This window comes from Cydia strobilella, chromosome 6, assembly GCF_947568885.1.
Source record: "Cydia strobilella chromosome 6, ilCydStro3.1, whole genome shotgun sequence".
Lineage (NCBI taxonomy): Eukaryota > Metazoa > Arthropoda > Insecta > Lepidoptera > Tortricidae > Cydia > Cydia strobilella.
Window position 1 is genome coordinate 19,089,525 of NC_086046.1, and position 22,294 is coordinate 19,111,818.

At 36.9% G+C, this 22,294-nt stretch overlaps 2 protein-coding genes and 1 non-coding gene across 3 annotated transcripts; 1 reads left to right on the forward strand and 2 right to left on the reverse strand.

Moving 5' to 3' along the window:
- Nucleotides 1–967: 967 nt before the first annotated feature.
- Nucleotides 968–6,613, forward strand: LOC134742305 (uncharacterized). The gene is made up of 4 exons (XM_063675355.1): nt 968–1,056; nt 2,873–3,073; nt 4,927–5,070; nt 6,585–6,613. The coding sequence occupies exons 1-4, from the start codon at nt 990–992 to the stop codon at nt 6,611–6,613; spliced, it is 441 nt and encodes a 146-aa protein (XP_063531425.1). The 5' UTR covers nt 968–989.
- Nucleotides 6,333–6,403, reverse strand: Trnag-gcc (transfer RNA glycine (anticodon GCC)). Its single transcript has one exon. It is a non-coding gene; the product is annotated as a tRNA-Gly (tRNA).
- Nucleotides 6,614–6,745: 132 nt separating the features above from the next.
- Nucleotides 6,746–19,625, reverse strand: LOC134742201 (23 kDa integral membrane protein-like). Its single transcript, XM_063675202.1, has 10 exons — nt 19,598–19,625; nt 17,008–17,109; nt 15,758–15,834; nt 14,919–14,957; nt 14,278–14,441; nt 13,362–13,550; nt 10,239–10,415; nt 9,620–9,785; nt 8,774–8,856; nt 6,746–7,030 (listed from the first exon to the last, which is right to left on the reverse strand). The coding sequence occupies exons 3-10, from the start codon at nt 15,780–15,782 to the stop codon at nt 6,932–6,934; spliced, it is 942 nt and encodes a 313-aa protein (XP_063531272.1). The 5' UTR covers nt 15,783–15,834; nt 17,008–17,109; nt 19,598–19,625; the 3' UTR covers nt 6,746–6,931.
- Between the last annotated feature and the right edge of the window lie 2,669 nt (nt 19,626–22,294).

Below are 22,294 nucleotides of genomic sequence, written 5' to 3' on the forward strand. Positions count from 1 at the left end.
TCAAAGTGGCACTTTTCTTCCCTGATAAGAGGGATCAAAGTGGCACTTTTCTGTAATAGGACACGATTTTTTTTCTTTTTTGCATACTATTTTTTAAGGTAATTAATATTTTGGAACATAATAATTTCCTCATAGGTGATGTGAAAAACAGTATGTGTCACATGGTAGCAAAATTATTTCCATCTTGGGCGTTATCACTTGAATCCCTCACTACGCTCAAGATTCTATTTTATTATCCTTCGCTTCGTTCAGGATTCAATGTACGCCCTCGCCGTAAATATGTCATTTTGCTCCCTTGTGACACAATCTATTGTTGCCGCTTCAATTTGCTTGGGCAAACACGACATAACTTCCTTGTAGATGACGATTCAGGCTAAGTTGGTGATGGCGGAGGAGGTAAATCACTACCTAAAACACAGCGTAAGGTCAGCCTTAATTCTCTAGGCAACTTTTCATTATAATTCTCTGTTTCAAGGCAGGGAGCACTAATTCACGAGCCAAATGAAGCACAAAGTCTCCATACAATATACTGAGCTGCACCTAGAAAATATTTTCACAATAATTTACTGAGGTTACGACTGGTAGACACTATGAATATAATTATTTTACTGACGTGACGTATGTGAGACAGTATGGGGTTATAGCAATATTACTGACAACACGTCTGCTAGACCCATCACTTATTACTGACCTTACGTCCTGTGGACACCAAACAGCTCTAACTCCACCCGTGGGCAAGCCGCAGCTGCCGTCGCTGCACCGGCGGGAGGCGTGCGTCCACGCAGGAAGGTACAGAGAGAGTCAGAACGATACGCCGCTAAATGGCGACGTAGCAACAGCACGTAGGTATTTTGGTGTCTGTCAGACGTAACGTCAGTTGCAGGGTTAAAAGTCAATTTCATGGTTCATTTTTAATAACCACTTAACTTTCTTCATTACATGTAAAGTAAGGATTTTGATTAGCATTGGTTTTTATTGCGTGAGGCACAATGAAACTAAAATTTTCCTGTTTTCAACTTCTTTTAATAATTGTTTATTTGAAATATGTTGAATTAGGTAAGTAATTAGGTATATTAATATAACCGTAATGTTCATTGTTATTTGTTGATTATGAATATTTGTTAACACATACATTATCAGAAATTAGGTAATAGTCGGTCCGTTTTTTTAAGATCAAGTACGCAATAGTAAATGTATGGCGAACCTGATCTTAGAAATCGGATAGACTATATAACTAGTATAACTACGTTTTTGCTCTGGTAACTCCTGCGTCAGGGTTGGCAATTAGTTACTGGAGTTAAATTGGGTTGGCAATGGGTTACATTCATTCAAAATCTTCCAATGAAACGAAATCGCCACACGTTTTTTAATTTTCGTAACTCAACGCAAATTTTCATACAATTTTTTTGGCCCAAATTGCAACGCAAGAGTTACTGCAATTTGAAGAACACTTGTCTTGTTTTCTTGTTAGATTTTTATCATATTTGTCGAAGTCAGACAGAGAAATCTCTACACCATAAGCATAAATTTCATAATCCCGCTTCAGCTCATGGGCCGTAAATTTTTCATGCAATTTGAAGTTTCGGCGTCAATAAGTACCTAACTATTTAAAGTTAAAAAAAGTACCTAAAAAAATGTTGGAGGAGGCCTTTGCCAAAGGGCACACAGAATTAGCAATGGAAAATAATTAAACAAACGATACCACATATTCTGATAAAAGGCTATAAAATAAAAAATAAAATAAAATATTTAAAGTTAGATGGGGTAAGACAAATACTTGTGTAGGATATCATCATACTGTTTCGCCTTGAGCAAAGTAATAGTACTTTTCGATGCTAGTGCGGAAAGTATGTCACTACTCCACGAGCACCGAGATATCTTGCCACGAGCCGTAGGCGAGTGGCAAGACTTGGGACGAGTGAAGAATGACATTTCCGCACGTGTATCGAACGACGTTTTTTAATACAGTTGCGAAAAAATAATAAAAACAACAAGTAAGGAATAAAAACTGGAAACTTAAAACGCCTCTTAGTAGGTAGTAAAAGTAAGAAAAAAAACGCCTCTTCTTTGACAGGCGTTTCGGCAGCTATTCCTACCTCTACCTTCCATAGCTATTCCGTTCCATTCAGACAAATTATTAAGAACCGTTTTTCAATATTCAATATTAAAAAATTAACGTGTTATAATGATGATGAGGTAAGTAATTAAATTATGAAATATGTATATTTTTCGTATTCTTACATTAACAGTAGGTTTTTATGTTGATTACGACGTTTAAAGGAAACTAATATTAATAACTCTCATCAATAAGTAGTCATGAATTGGAACAAGAATAAATTTTAAAAAATTGGAGAAGTAAAAACCACTAGTTCGTGAAAACCAACTTTCCGCACGCTAAACAGCTACGTAAAGTAGCACTTTTTGAGCAACTGTATTAAAAATTATGTTTCTTTCCACATGACCTTATAACGAATTTTTTTCTTTTCAAGGTGAATTCGAATCGTAAAAGGGCAATTTTTATTATGTAAATTATGTTGCCGTTTGTTCATTTTTGTCCCATTTTAATTCCCTATTCTGTAAATCATAACTTCACCGTATGTCTTACAAAATTAGTAATGGGTCTATTGCCTGAATAAAGAAAAATTCATTCATTCAAATCTTCCAATGAAACGAAATCGCCACACGTTTTTTTAATTTTCGTAACTCAACGCAAATTTTCATACCATTTTTTTGGCCCAAATTGGGGTTTCGTGTATATTCCGACCAGAATGAGGAGCTCTTCAAACCTATCAAATTTTATCAAAATCTGACAAAAAAATTAAATCTTCCAAAGAAATAAATTCGGCCCAAAAATCGTCATGGTTGTTCCCAGTACCCGACGAATACTGCCTCTCCCCCCTAAACCGGAGCGACTGCGGGACACCCCCGACCCCCGTGTTCTCATACTTCAAGTATGGTTCGAGGTGCGAGATCGAGATGTGGCGCGGTTGTCCCACAGATAATATGTTCGAAAACGAGTACCACTGCTCACAATACTGTATAGGGAAGACGAAGTACTATGGACCGGAAAGAGGTATGTTTTAAAAGGAGCTAACAAATTAGTTACCGATATTTTAAGAGATAAATTAAGAAAATATTTCATATCATTTTTTTGTTTTTATTTACCGAACAAAATAAATTATAGTTCTATCTAAAAATAATCATCATGTGCATTTAACTGAGGATGTCTATTACTTTCTGTCATGTCAACAATTGTTTGTCTTAAATGCCATTATCAACGTGTCATTCATTTAATTTATCAACGTGAAGTGGCCAGTTAATTGTTAGGTAACTAAAAGAAGTTCTAGAATCTGTTCTATGCAATGAGAGTGTTTTTCGTAGCAAATTTGTTTTCCAATTTTCTCCAAAAAACCGGCCAAGTGCGAGTCGGACTCGCGCACCGAGGGTTCCGTACATTACACAATTTAAACAATGTATTTTTTATGTGAAACGTAAGTGAAAGGTAAATTGCGGTTTACGATTTATGACGTATTAAAAAAAAACTACTTACTAGATCTCGTTCAAACCAATTTTCGGTGGAAGTTTGAATGGTAATGTATATAATATATTTTTTTCAGTTTTATCATTCTCTTATCTTAGAAGTTACAGCTTAGGGTGGGGACACACATTTTACCACTTTGGAAGTGTCTCTCGCGCAAACTATTCAGTTTAGAAAAACATTATATTAAAAACCTCAATATCATTTTTGAAGACCTATCCATAGATACCCCACGACCCACACGTATGGGTTTGATAAAAAAAATATTTTGAGTCTCAGTCTAAGTATGGAGAACCCCCAAAATTTATTGTTTTTTCAAATTTTGTGTGAAAATCTTAATGCGGTTCACAGAATACATCTACTTACCACGTTTCAACAGTATAACTCTTATAGTTTCGGAAAAAATTGTATGGCTGTGACATACGGACGGACAGACAGACAGACATGACGAATCTATAAGGGTTCCGTTTTTTGCCATTTGGCTACGGAACCCTAAAAACATTATAAAACCTAGTACTATTAGCTGTAAAAATATTGGTAGCTGATTTGTTAGCACCTTATACTATTTAACGTGTGTTCAATTTTTTTATATTGTTATATGTTCACCTTTTAGAATTTGTTCCTTTCTCATCATCTCAATGATTAGCTGGAAGAGATCCCTTTTAGAGATAAGTACATATACTTATACCTGCTTACTTTGTACTTACTTATCTTTGTACATATATTATAGGTACTTAACTCTTTTACTTTGTTTCGTTTTTTTGTGTAAACTTGTTTATGTGCAGTAAAGTTTGTATACATTGCATACTTACTTTACTAGCTCTTGCCGCGGCTCCGCCCGTAGAATAGAGATAGACGTCGAGATGATTTTGGTACAAAATTATACAACAATGTCATCAAATTAGTTCATGGACTGTATGTGAAAATAATCCTAGATTACTTTCACATTTATAATAATAATAGACACTTTATAGTCTAGCTTTACTCAAAGCGTTAGACTTTTCAATAGAATTAGACCAAGATTAGTCTGCAACGATTTAGATAGCACAATCGAATCAAAAGAAATGTTCTCGAATGAAAAAACTACAGTTGAAGACAGTGAAGAAGATATATATGAATCAGGAGAAGAATATGATGACTTTGTCAAAACTACACTCGTATATTTGACACAAGATCCTGTGACAGGGACAGGACCTTATAGGCCTTGGACCTTTACGTTGAAACCAATGCGTTGTTTTAAATAAATGTCAAACTTCTATTAAATTATTACGTATTAATAACACTTGTACTGCGTATGCTATCAAAATAGTCGCAGACTTCTCTTGGTTTAACTCTACCTACGTATTCATTACTATGATAATTACTTAAATCAGTATACCTATTTACAGGTTCCTGGAAAGGTAGGATCAGAATTTCCATAGAACATTTGAGTTTAATAGAACTAGAAGAATTACATCGCATCGTCAACAAAAAAGATATCACAATCGAATCAAAAGAAATGTTATCGAATGAAAAAACTACAGTTGAAGACAGTAAAGAAGATATATATAAATCAGGAGAAGAATATGATGACTTTGTCAAAACTACACTCGTATATTTGACACAAGATCCTGTGACAGGGACAGGACCTTATAGGGCTTGGACCTTTACGTTGAAACCAAAAAATAAAAAAACAATCAAACACTTTCTTTAACACCAAGTTAAAGTCTACAAAACAGCATTTGATAAAATCCATCTTGCTGAAATGGAAAATAAATACCATTCCCGAAAAATAAATGTTGTTTTTTTTCAAAATTCAATCATTTTTGATACAAGCTTTTACCAACTGTAGATGCGTTTCTTTAGTACCTACTCCGAAGTTAGAAATGTAGTACTGTAACGTATAACTTCTATTCAATACCGGTAGTTACTCGTTCTGTAGTGAGTAAGTCAAAATTATGTAAGGTAAAACTATTATGTATTTCATATCCGGATGTATTCGTCGGAATGTATGATAACGCATAGCATTCAGGCAAACAAATAAATTTATTTACACACCATTTGGGTCATACACATAATAGTATGCTGAACTCTAGAAATCACGAATCTAATTTAATTCACGCTGCACCAAAAAATATGTAGCTTTTTCGAGTTTTTTTGTTGATGGCTACAATTGGGTAATTTGAAAATGGACAATAAATGAACTTCGCGACATAAGTACACGTTAGCTACAATGCTTAAAACCGAATAGGGCGGCATATACTTTTTTTAGTAGGTACATCTTTTACAAAATTTGATTATAAAATAAAACTACAGTCCTTTAATTGAAACAAAACGTATTTGTGCCATTTTCAATCAAAAGGGTACTTATTGTCGATTGTCAATAAGGCGCTATTTCCATACAGCTTCAATTTGAAATCAACCTTATTGACAAGCGAAAATGTGGTACCTTTTGGTTGAAAATGTCACATTTTATCTTTCAAAATGGAGTGAAAACAGTTTTGTAGGAAACTGTATAACTTGTATGTATAACTTTTGAATAATAAATCTCTCTATCTATCTATCTATCTATCTAGGAGCGAATGAATTCCTGATAAATGTTGAATATCCAGGGAGGAAATGGGGGACTACAAATATGTTTGTATGGAGTCGTCTTTTAAAATCCGGGAGAAACCAACAAAATATAGGTAGTTAACCTTGCTTGCCAATGATGTTGCCAAGAATCACGCTTTTAACACCTATGCTAAGCCGGGGCGGGTTGCTAGTCATTAAAAAATGAAAAAATGTTTTCTAATACAAAATATTTAAAAAAACATGCATCGGCCGGGAATCGAACCCGGGCCGCCCGCGTGGCAGGCGAGCATTCTACCACTGAACCACCGATGCTTATGACCTACGGTGTGAATAAATAAATCTGGACGCCAAATATGAAATAAAATTCAAATGAGTTTTGCATGGTAATTTACATGATTACATTGATTACCTACGGCCTACTGTAAATTCCATTTATTTGAACGAGCATAATATTGGAATAAAAATATACCTACCAACACATTTTTTATTACAGCGCCATCTATGGTTCATCTCATGTACTAAGAGGTTGAGTGATCAGAGACGTTTAGCTGCGGATTGTTTGATACTGCAGTGTGGCCAAATAATGCGCCGTGTAATGTATAGATGGCGCTAATCTCAAAAATCAATTTTGGGATTAAAATTAAAATGCTTCCATAAGTCTCACTGTAATTTACTTTGTAACTCGTACAATAAGGCAATTTCTACAATGAAGTTTGCAATAAAAAATAAATTAAGTTGTAATTTCAAGTAATCCGAAATTTTGGCCAGTTTTTCATGTTATTCGGCAGAGTTGGCACAAAATTATAAGGATGTATTTTGTTGTGAGATGAGTGATGATTATCAATTAGCTTCCTTGTCGTCGGCATTTTCGTTCTCGTTCGCTTTAGCTAATTCTTTTCGTCTCTTGACAAGAATCCCTCCAAATATAACTGAAAGTATCTAAAAAAATGCAATTATTAAATAAAGCTGTGAGAGACCGCCGAGCGGTTTTATTTATTTTCGTTTTGTTAATGGTAAAATATGTTTTACAGGTTATACCTACATTTTTAAATAAGCTAATTATAAATATAGATATATAGGTACAATTCTAGATAAATAGAATAAAAAAACTAAAATAAAAAATACTGCAATGTTCTGCCGCCAGAGTGCAGCACTAGCACTTATCGTAAACTATAGATCAACAGATCAACTTTTATATACTGTGCCTTATACAGTTTTTTGACAAGTTTTTAAAGATAATTTGTTACGAATAAAATATGACATTGATGCATCAAGGCGGTTTGTCTGTTTAAATCGAATATCGAAATTGTCTGCCACTCTATCGCTTCAATATGCAAGTAGAGGCAGATTACGAAATTTTGATTTTCGTGTTTCGCGGTAAGCCCTCTAAGATTTGTGCTAGTGGCGCCCCCTACGCAGAAGTTTTGCCTATTACGAGTACAGGGGGACTAGCAAAAATGACAATAGTTTGTAGAAAACGAAACGGAATGCTAAGATAAACGTAAATAATGTATGGAATTAATAGCGTGTCGTTTCGTTTTTTGCAAATGATTTGATGATCTTGGCTAGGCCCCCAGAGGTCACTTGTACAAAATTTGGAGGTCCCTAATTTAAAAAATCATGAAATAATTGTTTTTAAAATAAAATTTCAAATAAACTCATATAATTATAAAAACACGTAATCACGAAAAATAGGCCTCGTATAGTATATAGTATATTAAAGTCGGCCCAGGATAACTCTGCACAGCATTTGCAATGACAAAGTGTGGCGATGTCATTGATAATGCCAGATTTCTATAAAAGTATAACGTTTATAATGTCACTTCCTCACTTTGTTCTCTTTAAATCGGTGCAAAGTTTAAACGGACTCTAAGAACAAATCGTCACACGTCAGGCGACAACGACAACCAAACCAAAACTCACTAGTTAGTCCAATTTTTTACCTAATATACTGCCTCCTACTTCCTCAAGTTCAGAATCATCGTGAATCATACTGGTTTTAAAACATCATCATAGGTATCATCATTTTAGCCTTCAGTCGTCCACTGCTGATTATAGGCCTCTCTTCGTTTACGCCACTTATCCCGGTCCTTGGCTAGTCCCATCCAAAAGTGCCCCGCGATTTTTCGAACGTCATCCACCCAACGAGCCAACGGACGCCAGACGCTTCTTTCATCCGAAAGCGGCCACCAATCCGTCAACATTTTGGTCCACCTGCCATCACTCTGCCTCGAAACATGTCCCGCCCCGCCCAACTCATTTAAGCTTGGTAATGGTAAAATTGGTTTTAAATTAAGTTGATTTAAAATTTTCTTTTTGCAATTAGTGAGTTTTGGTTATCATCTGATGAAATGTACCTTTCTCTAATGGGATTGGCAACAGTCAAATGTTTTTATAAACGGCGCCAGTAGGGGTTTTACCTGTCTCTAGTTTTGTTCCTTGGGATTTGGCTTAAAGGACTACCATCCAGGCCATAGAACTCCAATAAAATATAAGAATTTGACATTTCGAGGATTGACAGGTAAAACCTATGCTTGCGCCATCTGTAAAATATTTCGACCGGCCAACCCCATTAGTATAATTTCATCATTTTCTCTGGCTATTGCCAACAGCGCTTGCAAACTTTCTATGGATTTTTCCTCGGATTCTATTATCCTGTAGGGTGTAGGTAGAAACAATTACCTCAAAAACGATCAGCGCGGTAGAAACATGGAACACCCACTGAGCAGTCTCCGATATGAACATCAGCACGTCGCCACTGCATCCTGCATTAAAAAAATATTTAGCTACAAAATATTTAGAATCCCAAATTACGAATAAGTAGTTTAAGTAGGTTAGGTCAATAGGGACAAGACAATTTTTACATTGCCCGATCCGATATAGCATATCGGATGGAAGTAAAATGTAAGACATAAGGTCAACCAGGTCTCACGTGGTCTCTCTCTACGTGGTCGCTATCTAGCCGGTGCGAGGTTAAACTTCGACGGACCTACTAACTGTATTAACCTGTGTCAAATAACTCTCTTCTGTCCTTGCACACGAAGCGCTCTTTTTGAAGTATGTCTGTGTCTGAACGCTCAAAGTCGTAGGTTGGTCACCATGAGATCAGCACATCACATCGGGCGTTTGCAGCCCGTTGTGGTAGGTCATATGAGGATTGAAAATGAATTAAACAAACACCTGTGTCAAAGAACTCTCTTTTGTCCTTGCACACGAACCGCTATATTTGAATCAGGCCTGAGTGTCTGAGCGCTCCGAGTCATAGGTTGGGCACCATGAGATCGGCACATCACATCGGGCGTTTGCAGCCCGTTGAGGTAGGTCAAATGAGGATTGATAATGAATCGGAAGTTGGCAGCCGCGTTCCCGAAACCCCGTCCAAAAGCGAGCGGTGGAACACCCCAGGGGTTTTAGTCCGTGTGAGTCGGACATACCCACTCGGCTTCTCCCGGGCCGGGTGGGATCCATAACGGATTTCCCCTGGGTCAAAAAAAAAAAAAAGGATTGATAATGAATAAAACAAAATACCTGTGTCAAAGAACTCTCTTCTGTCCTTACACATGAAACGCTCCTTCTCTTGAAGCAGGTCGGAGCGCTCCGAGTCATAGGTTGGGCAGCAAGAAATTGGCACGTCGGGCGTTTGAAGCCCGTTGTGGGTGTAGTCGTAGGGGGATTGGAACCCGCAGCAGTGGAACTGTAAGGATCATCATTATTATAAGTAAGTAAATATTCTTTATTATTCTTTATTTCTTTCAGTACGAAGTCACAACAAAACAACTTGGAATGACTATAGAGTCATACGAGTACTGTCGAGTAGGTCATACTGGTCATAGGTTCATAGGCATTTGAAGCCTGTTGTATGTTGCGATCCGTGGTCAATATTCAAGAATTTTATTCGACGAATCGAGGTTTGAATTTTAGACCACCGTGCACATATAAAATGTTAAGTCTGGCAACACTGAACTATTTCGACCTTGGTTCTCTTGATGATCTATTTCAGTTACTTCAAGCAATGCTCTTTGGAACTTACCTAATAGTTTTTAGGTACTTAAGTTGACAGCAGGACGCACTATGCTTTAGAATGGCGCAGAATCAATCGATACCTTACACGAACAAAGGCTTTATTATATGTAATTGTAGTACTCACAGTAGACTGTGTAGTAGCCCACATCTTGACATGCCTTGGACTGTGCTGCTTGGCCGCCAAGTCGAAGGAATCCTTCAGCGACTGCTGAATATGGTCCGCGTCTTTCGGCGACACCCGCACGGATGCGCCGGCGATGATGCCTTGGATCACCATCAGAACCGACAGCACCACCGTCGCCTGGGGACATTTTAATTACAAAAATAATTAATTAATTATACATGCTCCTAGTCTCATTTCAGGAAGTGATGATATTGTTAATTAAAGATGTGGCAGCTTTGGTAGAAATGGTGATCGGTAATCTCGATCCATTTTCAGTAGGGAGTGTAGTTGATTTAAAGGAATAAGTTCGAGGGAGATGATTACACCATAGTGTACAATGTTCGCTCAATAAAAAATACACAAATAAATCAGCCTGGGTAGGTACCTAAAGGATGACTCACGTTAGACCGGGCCGTGACCGGGCCGGTGCTTCCGGCGCTTACTTTTCTATGACATGACAGGTGATCACGTGATGCTTTCCATAGAAAACGAAGCGCCGGAAGCTCCGGCCTGGTCACGACCCGGTCTAACGTGAGTCATCCTTAAGGAGGACTTTTTACGTTACTTGCGAAAATGTGTCGTCCCAACGAGTAAGCTAAATAGCATTGATAGAAATATCTCTGACGATAATATCACTGATGGGGCCTTTCCATATTTTATTCATATTTCGATTGGGGTTTTCTATCAACGATTGACATCTTGGCTAGGCCCCCTGATCAATACAATGTGAGCTATATTTTATCTTGTGCATCAGGCTAATTTTCCCCCTGTCGATGGTAGGTATTTATTTAGTAAAGTATAACGACCGGACATTCAGTTATTCAGTTAAGCGATTTCACCCGAAGTCTTCAAGGATCGCGTGATAGGCTATACGTCCAGTGAACTTGAAGGGGTATTATTAACACAAGGCCTTTACCCTGGCCGATTAGCATAACATTACATACAGAGGTTCAGGTATACTGTACCTAAAACAAACCTAAAGTAACTTATTGACCTGAGGGCCTACCGGCCATTATCATTATTGTCTATTCGAGCGACTGGGGCAAATAGGGTTAGGTGGGATAAGAGAATCATATTACTACTACTTCATTGGCTCAGTGCTTTAAAAAAGGATCTTGGCCTCTGTCACAAGAGAGCGTCAGTCTGCCCTATTCTGCGCTACTACACGCCAGTTGGGTATTCCGAGGGCGGACAGGTCGTTTAGGGCTTCGTCACTTCAGCGGTATCTGGGACTGGCCCAGACGGACGTATTCCGGGTGGAATACTGGTGCCCCACATACGCCCTTCAGCAGAGAAGAAAAGCGTATATAAGAGAAACATAGATTAGTATTTTGCTCGGGGCAAGAGAAACTGTATGAGGAAAGTCCTTCTGTTATTTTTATCTCCTAAGATTTCACGGGACTATAAATCCCGGTTTTTTGATAGGCTTGCGTGGGGATATAGATCCAATCCAACACGTAGATGCCCCTTGGAACCCGTTCACAGGCGCAGCAATAACCCATGAACCGGTCGCAGCAGGCATTAGGACTATTGTAGAAAAAGTGAACGTTAATTTTATTATTCGTTTTCGTTCGTCAATATCTTTAAGTACTATAAATGTTTGTTTTCTCTACAAGTGTTTCTCTCGCCCCATAGTTTCTCAGTTTCTCTTCCTAGTTTCTCTTACTCCGCCTAACATTCACGAAATTTCGACTTTATTTTCGAGGTAGGTAGACCCTCTGAGCGAACTTGATCTAACTATAAGAAGGTAGGAACCATGCTAACAACTTTGGTGCTCCTATCATACGGTATATGTATGCATTGTCTTTGCAAAGTCAGTGTAAATTCAGTGTGGTCCCGACTGAGACCACAGATGATGATGGTAAGATGAGGAAAACGAATACAATCTTTAAACCAAATTTATATGCATGCGCGGATGCACAGAATGCAGGTTCTTAGAAACCGGCTTATCTAGTATACATTTTTTTGTCTAGTATTTGTTTGTCAGACTTGAGGAAAACGGAAATAATCTACAAACCTTTACATGCGGGGATGCAATAAATGCAGTTTCTTAGAAACCGACTTATTACCGAGTCTTAAATCATAAATATCATAATCCAAAAACTATAATACAATGATTTTATAAATGGTTTTCTTGCCCATTATGTCACTTTATAACCATTCGTTGTTTATATGCATGACGGTGTGGTTGGTGTTGGTGTGTATCCTAGTCAGCAGAAGAAGTTGCTAAGCGGGCGAGGTGTTCAAAAAGATCTTGACGCGACTTTATTGTTAAGAGAATAAGAGCGTGTCAAGGTATAACATTTAAAACTTTCGCGGTTTGAACACATATTAAATCACATTTAGAAACGGGTCTATCGCGAATTTATTTTGTTACCTTTATTTACCGACGTTTCGACACAGGTTTCACTGGTCGTGGTCGAAACCTGTGTCGAAACGTCGGTAAATAAAGGTAACAAAATAAATTCGCGATAGACTCGTTTCTAAATGTGATTTAATCGTGTCAAGGTAATTTTGAACACCTCGCCCGCTTAGCAACTTCTGTTGCTGACTGTACCTACCTATATGGTCGTACATACATGAATTTATAGATACATTTTTATGATCGTTCATTGTTTCACATAACATTGTTCTTTTCCAATATATACTACTTTGATTAGGTATCTCGTTATCCTTTATGGGTAGCAAATAGCGATATTAGCGATAAATGATTTACTTAGTGCTGACATTTATGCAATTTAAAATTATACTATACCTACGATTACATTTAAACAAGTAGGTATACAAAATCTTCATGGTCAAATAGTGATTGGGAATGGTCCCCAATACCACTGGCAAATATCGGCCTAATCTTCTTCGAACACGTAGCAATTTGCGCAAAAACGACTATGACAATAGTGACCGCAGCGGTGACCGCCAATACCCCCAGCGCCACCAGATCCTCGAGTCGTCACTTACCACAAATATCGGCCTAATCTTCTTCGAACACGTAGCAATTTGCGCATAAACGACTATGGCAATGGTGACTGCAGCGGTGACCGCCAATACCACCAGCGCCACCAGATTCCTCGAGTCGTCACTTACCACAAATATCGGCCTAATCTTCTTCGAACACGTAGCAATTTGCGCATAAACGACTATGGCGATGGTGACAGCAGCCGTAACCGCCAATACCACCAGCGCCACCAGACGTCCCGAGTCGTCCTGCGCGTCCATCGCGCTCGCTGCCACGGCAGACATCGTCGATACGGCAATTAGGGATATCGCTAGGAGCTGAAAGGAATTTTAGTTTTTAGTGCAGATAAAATTGTAGCAAATAAATTTATGTTTACACATAAATAATCTGTCAGGGTGGCTAGCCAAGATGCCAATCGTTTGCGCTACGACAACGAAACGCTATCTGTCTCTATCGCACTAATATGTAATAGTGATAGAGACAGAAAGAGTTTAGTTGTCGGAGCGCAAACGATTGGCATCTTGGCTAGGCACCCTGGGCTCTTAGTGGTATAGTGGTCAAGGGGTTGATTGTTGACCCTAAATACAAAGAAGTTCTACGTAAGTGGATAATAGTCATAACGAAATTATAACAGGCAGGTACAGTTAAAAACTTAAGTACCTAAATAAATTAGTTTATACAGGTTGACCCAAAAATACGTTGACAAAGATATTTTACTTTGCGTTTGTGTATCAAAACGAAAGTTTACTATTTTTTTTTAAATAGCTTTGTTCCAGTTAAACAAATGAAATTTTTATTTTTAATTACTAATTAAATAAGGGAAAAAAAATCTAAAAAAAAATTCCAACGTATTTTTGCACCGCCTACGTAAGCTTAATCTTCATAACAAACTTCTTAACTAATGTGTCTGCAAAGTGCAAACTTTACAATACATATTTAATAACAAATTAAAATATTTTAATATACATATCCCAATACTTCACTAAATACTAAATACAGTGAAGGATTTCTTAATTTTTTACCTGTTAGTATAAAAAAACTTACTGCAGTAACCACAGTGACAACGCCGAACGCGATACCGACGGCTTTCGCACCAGTTTTTAGTTTCTTCATGTCTTTCGCATCCTTTTGTACATCTAATTTCAACTCGTTTTCTTTCTGACCCATATTCTGGTTCATATCTTCCAGGGTTTGGCCTTGCCCGGCGACTGATAAACATTTAACATCATTAGTTACAGTATTTTTTAAGTTTTTTTCTATAATACACTACAAATAAAAGGTACTACCTGCACAAAAAAAGGCCCATCGTTATTTTTATGTTTAGCATATGTACTATTCTTACAAGGAAAATTAGTGTAGCGTATTAATAATTCTTACAAGTACTGTGACGTCAAATTAATGAGTGGGTTAGTGAATTAAGTTAAGTAGGCAGGTGTTAATTAAATATCCCTGTTAATAGTGGAACTGTACAGTTCTGACGAGCACACAAGCTTTCTCTCCTGTGGACAATAGTTTGTGGGCATGTATATAAATAAAAGGAGTACCTTATCATGCGGATAAAGGTTAAATATTAACCTTCATTGCCCTTAACTTTTGGGTATGTCTACAGGAAAGACGTGAACACAATTTTGTGTTGGTTTGACCCAACTATAAATATTTTGGTGCGAGCAATTTGCGATGATTACCTCGATCTTTCCTGAACCCGTACAGCCGTTGTAAGAAGTCTGGATATGCAAATAATGAATAAAATGCCCGGTTAATTATACCAATAAATAAGCCAGATGTTAGTTACAATGATGTTTTTTTATATACAGGGTGAAATTTTAACCACCGTTCATACTCTACGTAGTGACTTTATAGGTCATACCGAACAACTTTTATTATGAGACCAATGCCTACATAGCGAAAAAAATGTTTACTGTCCCATAGAAATCAGCGGCATCACATCAGCCGGAATGTACAAAACAGCCAAATATTTTGTCGCGATTTCGGCATTGGTCCCATAATAAAAGTTGTTCAGTTATGACCTATAAATTCACTACGTAGAGTATGAACGGTTGTTAGAATTTCGCCCTGTATGTGAGCTTCGGTTTTATAAAAATGCCATCAGATGGCACAGGATGATTTTATCAACTTGTATTCCATATCTACTCTGAGATAAAAATATGATTAAATGAAATATAATGAAATACTTTTATTACGGGTATGGAACAACCAACTTTTTTTATTACGCTACGGGGATGATACCATGATACGTAGCGTAATAAAAAAAGTTGGTTGTTCCATACCGAATTTCAATATAAGTATAAACAACTGCCAATTTATTGACAATATTTCACATTCGTTCAAAATATTTATTTATTACCGACACATGCTTGAACTAATATTTATAAAACCGGATCTTACATGAACAATGTGAATAAACATACAATTCTTAATTGCAGCTATTGAAAGATATTTTAAAGTACATAATATGTTACATTACATGCTTATGAATTATGAAATATAATAATAAGAAACTTACTTGAGCTTTTCTTGGTGTCCGTCATTCTGAATTTCGTCTGCAATAATACCGAGGGAGGAGGGAGTGGCGAGTGCGCACTAAAAACATGGCGCCATTTTAACAATCGAGTCAAATCAACTGAGGTCAATAGTAACGTTGGTAGAGGCGGTTATTTAAACAAATAAACATATGTTGATATTATAAAATTTATAATGATTACTTATAGAGAAATAGTTTCGGAAATGTTTTCTTTGGGCATAATGATGCAGGCAGCATTATAAGCCCAAAGAAAACATTTCTTCCGTGCAAACTCTATTAATATTATACTCGTAAGGCCCAATGCGCATTACAATATGTGACGTTTTCAAACAAAAGGTACCACATTGTCGCTTGTCGATAAGGTTAATTTGAAATTAAATCTATATGGAAATAGCGCCTTATTGACAACCGACATACAATTTTGCATTGTATACAATTTTGCATGATACTTGTATCTTAAGAAAGCAAATAAAGAACTGAACTGAACTGAACTGACAATAAGTACCCTTTTGATTGAGAATGGCACATATACACTCCGTTTCAATCTAATTACAACCTTTCATAAACCAAATATACTGGCATTTCTTATATTTCATTGCTTTCTTAAACAAACTATTTTCAACCCAATTTTTATACAAAAAGGTTAAAAAAATAATGGAAAATTTGGTATGGTGGGCCTCAGGAGGTTATAATGCGAAAGTATACTTACTTACTCTTAATCTATTACTAAGACTCCTCTGTCCGTATGTCTGTCTGTACGTCTGTCTGTCAACAGGCTGTATCTCATGAACCGTGATAGGTAGACAGGTGAAATTTTTTTAGATGATGTATTTCTGTTGCCGCTATAACAACAAATACTAAAAAGAACGGAACCCTCAGTGGGCGAGTCCGACTCACGCTTGGCCGGTTTTTATTTATTTCTTTTGTAATAAGTTAATTTTGGTTGTCACCTGACGATAATAAAATAATAACATAAGGTTAGGTGGGATAAGAGAATCACTGGGGCAAGAGAAACACTTGTACCTAGGAAAAATAAACATTTAGAGATACATAAAAATATTACAAAACTAAATAAAGTGACAATACTAAATTAAAACTGATGCCTAAATAAAATTAACTTAAAAATACTTACGGACTTTCCTGTTTCTCTTGCCTCGAGTAAAATCAACTATGTTTCTCTTACCTCTGACCTTACACATAACATTATTTATGTAATATAACTATATACGTACCTTAGGACGTGAAATATCCCATGTCTCGCACGCCCAGCTGGCACACAGCCTCCATTTATACTCACTAACAATGCACGGTCCAACGCTCCATCGGTTCGACTCCTGCGCACAATACAGCATTTACTTTACGCGCTGCGATGTATGGCGCATTGGATGATAGTGCGTTGATAATCAAACAGAAGCAAATACCTAACAAATATCATGTGTTCAGTTTCTCATATTATATTGTGATAACGTTCGGCACCTATTGTTAAATACCAAACAGTATTACTTACTTACTGAGGGTTAACTGGTTGAGAATGCCTTCTGGTATTAAGTTGGCCATTTGTATCTTCTACTGTGCAATAAAGATTAAATAAATGTAGATCGGTAGAGGATGAGATGCTAGACAATCGGCACATATTGTCACAATGTACGAAATGGTACAAAGTTACAAACAAAATTCCTTGACTGACCGACATGTTATAGGATTGAAGGCAAGGATTTAAAAACTCATCCTAATCTGTGCATCTCGCTCGTCCTAGTTTTTTTATTCATCAATCGATAACATGTTAACATTTAACTCATATAATACCAACAGATTAAGATGATTTTAATAACAAAGCTTCCGTGAGACACAGAAATATTATAGTTATTTGTTATACAAGGGTGCAAAGTTGTATTTTACCCGCGAGTGTGGAATTGAAACACGAGAAAGCGAAAGGATTCTATAGTTGAACCACGAGCGAAGCGAGTGGTTCTAAAATAGAATCCTGAGCGTAGCGAGTGTTTTAACACACGAGAAGTAAAATACATTTGCACCCGTGTGTAACACAAAACTTTTCCCCTCACTATAGCGAGGAAAGTGCAACATCCACAGGCGTTAGATCATCTTCATCAACTGGAATCACTAATTTTTTTACGATATTATAACAAAAAACTGGAAATTCTGTACTTTTACGTGAGAAGTTTTTAAGTAACAATGTTGACATTTCTAACGTATGAAATGTCAATGATGCGTTTTGAAATTGCATCGACTTAACTTGTGCGTTCAGAATTATATTTAACATAATTATTAAAAAACAAACGTTTATTATAGAATTTTAAGGTAAAATTAAGAGATATCAGACAGCAATACTTTCATATTCAATATTAAAATCATTAAATAAAGCTAAATGGTATTTTTTATTGGATTCTCAAACCATTTATTTAATGATAATTAATATCGAACGAACCATTATTATGAGCGTTTTACGTTTTGTTATCTGTCAAGCTACTTAAACACGCTCCATTCAAGGTCAAATTACTTTCCCCACTAGTGGATAAAATGCGTTTTTCCCCGCTTGTTTTAAAGGATAAAAGACGGCTTTCCGAGCTAGTGAGGGGAAAAATATATTAATAACGGGTCACTCACGTATTTTAAGTCGAAAAACGCTCGACATGTTTCACTTCGTACCGAGGAGACACTCCTGATGACACTCCTCGGTACGGAGTTAAACATGTCGAGCGTTTTTCGACTTAAAATACGTGAGTGACCCGTTATTAATATATTTAATAGATTAAGATGATTCTTTAAAGTTCTACTGGGCCTTCTTGTAACCAGTAGCGCAGGGGGCACCCAAAGTTTTTGTAGTGCGACTTCCTTGTCTTGCGCGTATCTCTAGAATCTAGACCCGGTGAAGTACCTAATCATACCGATCACCAACGCCCTTGAGACAGTTGAGACAATGCTATGATGTCCGGGGGATAGGGTTAGGGAATCCTGGCGTATGCCGCGTCTGTCTGTCTGTATGTTCGCGATAAACTCAAAAGCTACTAAACGGATTATCATGCGGTTTTCACCTATCAATAGTGACTTTTAAGGAAGGTTTAAGTGTATAATATGTTACGGTTCTACCCGTGTAAAGCCGGGTGGGTCGCCGGGTCAAAGAAATAAAGCCTACTTACTAAAACATTGTGTCCGACCGAAATAGGATTTGTTGAGAAAACCGAAGGTTCTGTTTTGGTCTTGTTTCTAATATGATTTTTATGCCGAAAGCTTAATCGAAATTAGCCAAACACATAGCCATTTAGAAAAAAGTAGGCGCGAAGGGTATACCTATTTGTCGCATAGAAAATTTGAAATTCGCGTCTTTTTCTACTGACAATTTGTAAAATTTGATTCGTCATAGGTACCTATTTAAATAAGTTTCTCAATTTATCTCTTGGTTTCATTGTTGTTACAGCGTTGAAATATTCTCGGCTTCTTCAGTTGTTGTTTAGGTAAACGTGGACAAATCATTAACCAATTAGGTTCCGGTATATTTTTATACGAGTTGTTCTCGAAGTATTAAGGATGACTCACGTTAGACCGGGCCGGGGCCAGTCCGGAGCTTGGTTGTCTATGAAAGAGCACGCGAGAAAGCACCACGTGATCACCGATCAGCCGTCATAGAAAATTACATGACGCCTGCCCCGGGCCCGGCCCGGTCTAGCGTGAGTCCTCCTTTATTCTGACTGAAAAAATTTGCTTACTTGCGAGTATTCGAATGGTTATCGGAGCAAATTTCATACCCTTACCGTACTAATGTCAAAGTTACAAGTTAATTAAAAGTTCAATATAGGTACCTACACTTTTGATTCGATAAAAATATCACAATATTGGCTCCACTAAATTTCAAAGCATCAAAACTTTCACAGAATCACTGTATTTATCACGTATTTATACTTTTTTAATTATAATAAAATTTATAATATAAAATAAAATGGCGTAAGAGTGGCAGCGAATTCAAGTCAGTACTAAACGCTATAAAATGAATGGAAGACAATGATATCCATCAAATGATCGTGTTATATATAATTGGTGCTAAATATAATAACCCACGCTGTTTTGATATTAGCGGGTGACGACAAGACACACCTTCGTTAAGTCTGTAAAATATTACGCGCGTCATGTACTATGTAATACTCGTAAATACAAGATACAAGTATGTCTGTATTACAGGGTAAATACGTTACCTATTTTACGTTACATTAATATGAAGTTAAAACGTCATAACTTCTATTTAATATACCTACAATCTCCATTGCCTATTATTATTATTTACTGAATATGTTATCGGAAAGTTCCCAATACAGTCTCAATAAAGTGTTGTCACTTCATAATACGTCTCCATCTATACTGACGAGACACTATACACATGTATCAAAAATTAAATAATAAATAAATGAAAAATGCCTTTGCGTGTAGTAAAAATGTAGTCTAATAATATCTATAAACATAATCAAAGCAAATTTCATTCCATGTGGAAAAACCGTTGTTTTAAGCCCATTAAGATAATTTTGAAATTTCACTAAAAATCAATTTCGGCCTGACGCCTTTTTCTTTGTGTGGAAAGACGTCAAACGCCGAAATTGGCGGACCCAATTTGTTCTCGATAGCCGGTCTAGTACGTAGTAAAGCCTGACCAGAAATATATGTGACGTTTTCAACCAAAAGGTACCACATTGTCGCTTGTCGATAAGGATCAAATTGAACCTATTTGGAAATAGCGCCTTATTGACAACCGACAATAAGTACCCTTTTGATTGAGGATGGCACATATATGATCATTGTCAAGAGGGCGCTGTTATTCTTATGTATAGGGTGACAGTTCAGTATAGTATGAAAAAATTTGTTCCAGTAGAATTGCGCAACATGGCGCGTGATCATTCCTGGTTAGGCTTTGGGAACCGAAATTTTCCATTTTCAAAATGATAGTGTCCTTTATTTCTTGTTTTTTTTATTTCTTTAGTTTCAGCCTTTTGTTTAGACTAGGGATACAGAACATAAAGAATGTCGTACGATGACGTTGAACAACGAAAGCCCGTCATTTGCTTTGTTCCAATTTATGAGCCAACTTTCCTGGGAAAGTGTTACTCGGAAAAGGTACTGTTAGCATGAAAACGTTTATGTAATACTTAAATATTACTTCCACTAATTTCGGTGAACGAAACATTGTATAGAAGTTTTCATCTACTGTGTCGTGAGCCTTTTGTAATAAGTACAGACGCGCAGTAAAAATGTATAGGTACCGTGCGGCCTGCAGTCCGTTTCGTCTTGCCGATGGGGGAGCCTCCTCGATAGTCATACTGGACACCTATAGATTCTGACTGATTACCTATGAGACGTGTCACATAGCAAACCTGCATAGTGGCTGCACTGGCTGGTGATTTAAAAAAAACGAAGCCATACGGTCGTCTTTTGTTTTCTCTCATCAATTTTCTCTTGGATTTTTGTTGCAAATATTAGCACAACTGATTTTATTTATTTAATGTGACTACTCGATGCTTATCATTTGTGTTAAAAGTTAATAGTGGGCTGCCTCTAATGCAGGTAAAATTTGTATAATTGTATATAGTATTGTTTCTGTTTATGTTTTAATTAAACCTAATCCAAGTCTTATTTGTACGTCACTGGTTCTTGTAACTGAATGGGGCTTGGGTTAAGTTTCGACCCGAAATCTAAGAACGCACGATTGTTGCAGCCCTTTCTTCCTATTTAAAAATGAAGACGCATGATTGAAGCTACTTATTTTCTTGATATTCGCTGATGAAGTTTCTATCTGCTTGCGCCTGGTGAGCCCGCGTAGCCCGCAGTAGCACCCGCTGCCGGAATTCATCGTTCGGCTCGACGAAGATTGGAGTTCGAGAACGTTAAGGCTAGTGATGATATTTTATTGGTTTAGACATTCGTACTGACGGATATTAGTATATTTTATTGTACATATTTTTACTATTATATTGTTTTACTATAAAAACCTAATTTAAATTAAAACCGCTCTAGTTAGCCGGCTACAGACGTTATATTTTGAGTATGGGTTAATAGCTTTCATATGATTTTTACTAATATTGTGAGATAGCTAAAAGCTATCGTTTCAAATGTAGGAGCTTTTATTAAAAAACCTTTAGTTAAGAAAAGACTTGGCAGTGACAATACATACATACCTATACCATAGGAGCGTCATGCGTAACGTAGCACTTGGCATGAAAACTTAGCGTGGTAGGACTTAAGAAGGTAAAAGTTGGTAAAAGACAGTCTACATCAGGATCTGTAAATTTCGTAATCCGATAGTATCTTTACGAATTATCGAAGATATCACATCAAAATAACGTATCTAAACTACTAAATACAAGTTCAATTGCCCAATCTCAATCTACTACTATATCTGCCCGTTTCATTGCCTAATTGCCATTGTAGTACAGTCGCCATCAGATATATCGGAGCGGCCGAGGTGCTCAAAAATATCTGAACACGCACCTAGGGCCTTGACAATAGAGGCGTGTTCAG